Genomic DNA, 6727 nt, shown 5'->3' with positions numbered 1-6727 from the left:
AGACATTGTCTTGCATGTTCTTGCACCTCAAGATCTCTGCGAGACTTGCGAGTCTTGTTCGATAAAGAGGTTCAAGCCGGCCGACTTATCCCCAGCTATACATGTAGCTGAGAGAGTTTCTTCCAACAATTCAAGGAGTTTCTCTTTGCCAGACTCACTCTCACTGAGGTTGTTCTAAAGGGATTAATCGAACCTTTGCACCTCCTAAAGAAAACCGTCCGAATTTTATCGCACACAGAGATTTTAGTATGAGAATTTGTAACCCAAAAACACCACCTCACTTCAGCGATGTAGCAGGTGAGTCACACCCGATCGATGAGCTATTAGATCAGTAGCTGTGCTGTTCTCACATATTGACAGCTTCTACCTTCTCAACGACCTTCATCATGTGATCGTCATGGATGCGGCAAGGTATCCTCTCATGGAACGCGTCGGAATGTCTGTGCTCTCCTAGGTAAGTCACAATCATCATCGAAGGGTCATCCACAGCACGCTCTACGTGCTTCTTCGCCGAACACCCTCTTCCACTGCCGCACTTGTAATAGCACCTGCGATGCGTGAACCATGAATTTCAGCCCTTGCGTCTTGCCCACTGCAAGCATCTTTCATCCCATAAAAATGTAAAGCAGGCCTGTACCTTGGATAGGGAGATCCCTTGATGGTTTTCTGGCCATATTTTCTCCATGTGTACTCATCTGCGGGTATGTCCGCAATCTTGTCGCCGATGGCATGAACCCGCTTTACTGTCTTGTTTCTCAATTTTCTGGAGATAATTCGCCAACCCCTATGGTTATTGACTTACGGAGGTCCCTGCTTACCTGACAATCGATTATCTGCTCAAAAAACGAAAACATACACCAACCTGCGCTCAGAGCAGTGGCAACTTGAAGCGCTGCAGCATTTCTCCCCAGATCCATCGGATTTAAAAGAGCGCTTCCTTTTCGAAGAAGAGACCGTGGGATCTGTCTCCACGGGAATGCGGGCCTGATGTTGAAGATCGGGTGGATTAATATTGTTGCATGTGACGCGAAAAAGACAATTTCTGGCCGTATAAAGTGTACTGTTCTCGAAGTGAATTGTGGTTCTTCCTAAGCGAGGCTCCTGATACTGGAGTATGGAGGGTTGGTATACGCCAGGTGGTGTTGATCGAGGGGAAAGTACATGGGAAGCTTCGGCATGATGTCCAAGCAATTTTTCGCTAGGTTCTTTGATGGGTTCGGGACCAACAAACGGACGCTTTTCAACACCAGTTTCGTTCAGCTCTTCTCGTGTAGCTGTAGAATTAGAGACAGCCGTGCCAAGTTTCCAGGGAAACAATGATGCTCCAACCCCAGGCGGAGGCAGGAACGTGCAGGGGTTACCTTCTGAGATCGATGTCCGCAAGGCGAGGTCAGAGTGGCTGGAGGAGGAGCAACTCTCGAAGGAGTCGAGGGCATCCTTGGTGAGCTTAAAAGGAAGGAACCGATCAGTGGAGGTGTGGGAGTAAGAGGAGGTGTGAGAGTCGGAGCTAGAAGAGGAGGCGACGATGATGTGATGAGCAGGGCGGGAGGGGCGGAAGCGAGCGTGACCACAACGGGAGGGGAGCTTAGGGATGTGGGAGGAGTCCATGGGGAAGGCAAGGGACGCCATAGCTTCAGCTCAGCACCGCCATAGCTGAGGATTGTGTGCCTTCTGAGCTTGCGCTCAGGACCGCCAGAGCTGAGGACTGAGGAACAAGGAATTAGGCATAGCGAGGGGAAGATGATGGTAGCTCTATTGTATAAAGTCGAACACCCTTAAAGTCAACTTCCATCTTCTGCCAGCTCTAGAAAATGGCTCACCCACTCCCAAAAACACAACTGATCATTCACTGATCATTCTCTCCAACCATCCCATTTTCTCCTCATGCAGCTCAAGCTCACATGATAGGGCGCCCCTCCTGTCGGCTTGCTACAAGAGCGGTGCCATCGTTCGCCTACGATGCACCTCATGCTCACATGGTAGGGTGCCTACCTGCCAGGGCGCTGCCATCGTTCACGTGCTGTTGGATCCCAGGGAGTGTTTCCCCCGATAACACCTTGGGTGGACGCGTTTACATAAGAGAATATCTACAAGAGGGAGAGAAGGCTCATGGAAGAGCCTTGAGGAGACTAGAGCTACAATAAAATGAGGCCTAATGGTGGGAGAGATGTTGAACAAGGGAGAGGAGGGCTTCTTTTATAGAGATTTTCGCACCCTCCTTCACCCATTTACAATTGCTGCCTTGTAGATTCCTTTCCCCATCAATCACATAAGCCTGTATGTCACCATCCATGTCCTTTTTGGCTACTCTTTCCATGTGTCCCATCAAAAGCTCACGACTTAAAATATTGAGAAAGTCAAGAGTATCCCCACATGGAGCCCTTAGGGACCCTCTCTTTTCCATATGTCCACATCCTCCTTATTCCACATAGGAATTCTAGAAGGATTTCTCTTGACTCCACACTCCTCCACATTCCTTCCACATGCTTTGCATGTGGTCTCTCTTATATTATGGACATGAGCCCATCTCTTTATATGACTCACTCTTCCTATTTTCTAAAAACCCCATAATATCCTATACACAAATAACTCTCACCCCATACCCATGGTATTTACAATGATCGTGTCCACTCATCTTCTCAATCCCATAGAAATCTTAGAAAATAGAAATAAGTGAGAGCCGCTAGGCTATTAGTTGATACTCAAACATAGAAGTTAACAATACCAATGCCAAATAAAAAATATCAATTTTTGGTGTCTTATCTTTCCCCCCCAGCAGATCCTCTCTAGTGACAGAGAGGGTCTACCGGCCCTCAAGGTGGTTGAGCATAGAAGAATTTAAGGCAATACTCATTGGTGCATCCGGGTATCACCATACCGTCAACATCCTCAAGCTGATAGGTTCTATTGGTGACATTCATATACATCCTTATGGAGGCATGGCCAACAGTAACCAATCTCTACTTCTGTTGTGGAGTTAACCCTCGAGGAAACATGCCTTCTTTCACATATTGCTAAACATCTTGCAGTTCTAGCCATCCAGTGTCTACCAAAGAAACCACCCCCCGGTCTTGTACTACAATGGCTTGAATAGCTAACTTATTTGCCCTTTGATTTTCTTTTCTGTTTATATGAACAAACTTGCAAAAATCAAAGTGACTACATAGTGCCATAGCCTTTTGATTAAGCTCCTTCAAATGAGGACTTCTTGTCTTGTAATGCCCTTGCATTTGCTTTATAATAAGCTAAGAATCTCCTCTTATTTCCAATTCTTTAACTTGACTTCGAAGACAACCCTCCAAACTAAGAATCAAAGCATTATACTCAGCTGCATTATTAGTTGTGATACCTGGAAGCTCTTGTCCTCTTTCCCACACCTCTTGACCTTCAGAATTCATCAAGACTATCCCCTCGGCTCCTTGTTGGCATGAAGGACTAAAAGCCCCATCAAAATACAAGACAAAAGCTGTTGGTGGTGTCTCCCTTTCATCATTAATGTCCTCCTTATATTTCTTTTCTTCTCTTAGATCCTACTGTCCTGTGAGCATCCAAATCTGACCACCGAGCGAAAAGTTATGAGCAAAATATTGATAGGGGGTCAAACTGTCATGGAAAATACGTACTCCTTCTACTGGTGCCGACTTGGGAGAATACTACCTTCATGCTTAGACTTCATCAATGATCAAAGTCCCATAGAGGTCGCCTAGGAGGGAAGGAAGAGCCTCCTTTGTGGCTTCGAAAATAGATAAACCATGTATACGCAATGAGTAGCCGAATAGACAACACTTTTGAGCACTTTGGAAGAGAAAGCAATGAAAAAAGGGAAGAGACACTCAAGAGAGAGAACCTGAAGTGACCTTCATTTGCCAATAGAGTGAGACTCCACTCTAATGCAACTCAGAATACTATAAACACAAAGAAGAAGAGGAGGTTTCATACATATGAGAGGGAGCAGAAGCTCTAAGACTACTCATAGAGAGAGAATAAACTAGAGACAGATGGACTCAATGTGGGAGAGGAGAGCACACACAAAGGGATAGGAGACACCAAAAGTGGTGGAGCAAAAGCTACTCCAGCTTATTCCTCTATCATATATATATGAGTATACATGGGCACTGTACAAGTGGATGGGCACACTACCCTTTACCCCAACAACCTCCCACTTAAAGGCAGTGTGCCTTTAAGGGAGTATAGTACACATATAATACAATCAGCCATAGGCTGAAAAACAAGATGACCACACCGTCATCCTATGCCCATCGGCACTTTACAATGTGCAAAGTGCATAGAAGATAAGCTGCTAGCAGACATAAGATTTGCAGGATAGAAAATGACAAGCTGTAGATGCCTGTCAACCAAGATCTCATGCCAGATCTCACTGGGAGAGTGAACTCTCACCACCACGTGCTCCTGTGCTAAGTCCATAGCACCCGAACTATCACTGTGCAAAGAAAATGTCTCTATACCACCTATGACCATAAGCACATGCCCTACAATAGACCTCTGCTGATCTACCCAACCTGCATCACTTGCATGCTGCTCCTGGAAGCATAAAGACCTGATGTCCACAACCGCTTCCCTACTGCCAAAATCTGCCATAATCATGCTACCAACTCCCACTGCAATGGAAGCAAGAACTGGAAGTGTAGCCCCAATGGCAAACATGTGAGAACCAAGTCTCAACACAGTCATGGATGCATGAAGTACTATGGCTGCCATATCAACCATAACTTGCTGCTCAACTGATCTGTGATCATCAAACCTGCTGTGTTTCAAGTATGGAGCCAATACAGGCAATGGAGTACTCAGTAACTTCCCCCTCTCCATACTGAAACAACCAAGTATCTGACAAACATCATCAAGACCATGTAGCGCCCACTACAAAGCATCCCTGTCCATAAGGAACCATATGGCAAGTAACCTCAGAAGGATAGCAACCTCCTGAATACTGAGACCATAACCTGTCTCACTGCGCATCACATCCTGAGCTCTCATAACGGTATCAAACCTATGAAGCCAAGCTCGAGGAGATTGCTTCTGGCCATGGAGGCACTTACGAAGCAAACACATCAATGATTTCTGCCCATGCGCAATATGACCCGAGTCAATAACTGCAGAAACCACATCTATCCTGGCATAACCAGCCAATGGATCATACCGGGCATCATTAGCCAAGGTTTCCTCCTCACCATGCATAGCCTCATCCTCATCTACAAGAGGCACTCCGCATCCTGGGAGTAAACAGTAACTATCCATAGAAGATGCATCAACAATCTCCATAGGAGTATAAACCTGTGGAATACTCGAGACATCTGACCGTCTTTGACCAAAATTAGGAAGTAATCGTGGTTGTCCCAACTTTATAACCTGTTCACCGTGGGAAAAACCTCCCACTCCAAGGGATATGGGCTGCCCCTGCAAAGAATTCGGAGGTATCAGTGCACTTACACCCTCCTGGAACACCACTCTCCTACTATCCACAGTCTTGGGCTGTCTAAACATAGCATCCTCTCTGAAATAGACATTATGGCTGCGTATCAACTCTCTAGTTGAAGAATCCCATAACCTATAGTGCTCACTGGACTCATTGTATCCAAGGAAGATACACCTCCTCGATCGGGAACCATGAGCATAATCCTTGTAGCCAAACACACGTAAATGCTCATAACATCGTGCCCTACCTGTCAAGAAGTCAAATGGCACTCTACCATTCAGAGATCTCCTGGGTGACCTGTTAAGCAAGTATGCAGCTGTCTTACATGCCTCAGCCCAATAGCATTCGGTAAGACCTGCATACCGTAGCATGCTACCAATCCTGTCTAATAGAATCCGATTTATGCCTTCTGCTAAGGCATCGTGAGCAGAAAGATGAGGAGTGGTCAACACCCTCCTGATACCAAGTGTATCACATAGATGTTGAAATCTAAAGAAGAGGTAAACTCTGCATCACCATCAGTCATCAAGCTCAATAGCTTCTTTCCTGACTGATTTTCAGCATTACCCAAGAAGCGCTGAAATGTATCATATACATCATGCTTCTGCCGAATCGGATAGACCCATATGTACTTTGTAGCAGCATCAATAAATGTCACAAAGTAAGAGGCACCACCTAGTGAAACGGTAGGCATAGGCCCACAAACTGCACTATGAACCAACTGCAATGGCTCAAGATACCTCTCACTGACTGTCTTCCTCACAAAGGAGGATCCTGACTGCTGGCCATCATCACAATCATGACATAAAATTTGAGATACATCCATAACAGGAATGTATCTCAATGTTGTAAGGGCTTCCATACCTGCAGTAGACATATGTCCAAGTCTGGCATACCATAAACTAGCTGATGGCTGCTTACTAATCATAAGCATCTCATCCTGGACACCTGATACATGCAATGCATTAGAGAATCCAACCCGTGATCCCCTAGCCATTACCAAATTGCCTCTAGCAATCTTCCATGCATGATCACCCAAAGAGACATGATAACCTGCCTCAACCAACTGTCCAGTACTGATCTTGCTCGTAGCAAGTCCTGGTATATGTCTAACCCTCTGTAGAACAAGAATAGAGCCATTAGGCATAACAAGGTGGATATCCCCATAACCATAGACATCCATAGAATGATCAATGCCCATCAAACCACTCTCCACAATGCATTCCTAATATGCACTGAACCATGACCTATGAGGGGTCATATGACATGAATCACATGGATCTAACATCCAAT

The 6727-nt window shown here is 45.6% G+C and overlaps 1 protein-coding gene across 1 annotated transcript; it reads right to left on the bottom strand.

Moving 5' to 3' along the window:
- Positions 1-346: 346 nt before the first annotated feature.
- Positions 347-1782, bottom strand: LOC147902651 (uncharacterized). The gene is made up of 3 exons (XM_087373909.1): positions 863-1782; positions 638-763; positions 347-548 (listed from the first exon to the last, which is right to left on the bottom strand). The coding sequence occupies exons 1-3, from the start codon at positions 1627-1629 to the stop codon at positions 347-349; spliced, it is 1095 nt and encodes a 364-aa protein (XP_087230035.1). The 5' UTR covers positions 1630-1782.
- Positions 1783-6727: the final 4945 nt, after the last annotated feature.

Source organism: Dipteris shenzhenensis, chromosome 4 (assembly GCF_047967505.1).
Source record: "Dipteris shenzhenensis isolate YYH24624 ecotype China chromosome 4, Dip_SZ_1.0, whole genome shotgun sequence".
NCBI classification, from domain to species: Eukaryota; Viridiplantae; Streptophyta; class Polypodiopsida; order Gleicheniales; family Dipteridaceae; genus Dipteris; species Dipteris shenzhenensis.
Note: the sequence above shows the minus strand (reverse complement) of the source record. Positions and strands in the feature narration are given on the sequence as shown.

Bases quoted from the DNA above. Each gene is read 5' to 3' on its own strand.
- LOC147902651 (XM_087373909.1), bottom strand. From the start codon at position 1,629: ATGGCGTCCCTTGCCTTCCCCATGGACTCCTCCCACATCCCTAAGCTC. The intron at 764-862 runs GTTGGTGTATGT...AATTATCTCCAG, and splicing joins TGCCACTGCTCTGAGCGCAG to AAAATTGAGAAACAAGACAG. The intron at 549-637 runs GTACAGGCCTGC...CACGCATCGCAG, and splicing joins AAGGGATCTCCCTATCCAAG to GTGCTATTACAAGTGCGGCA.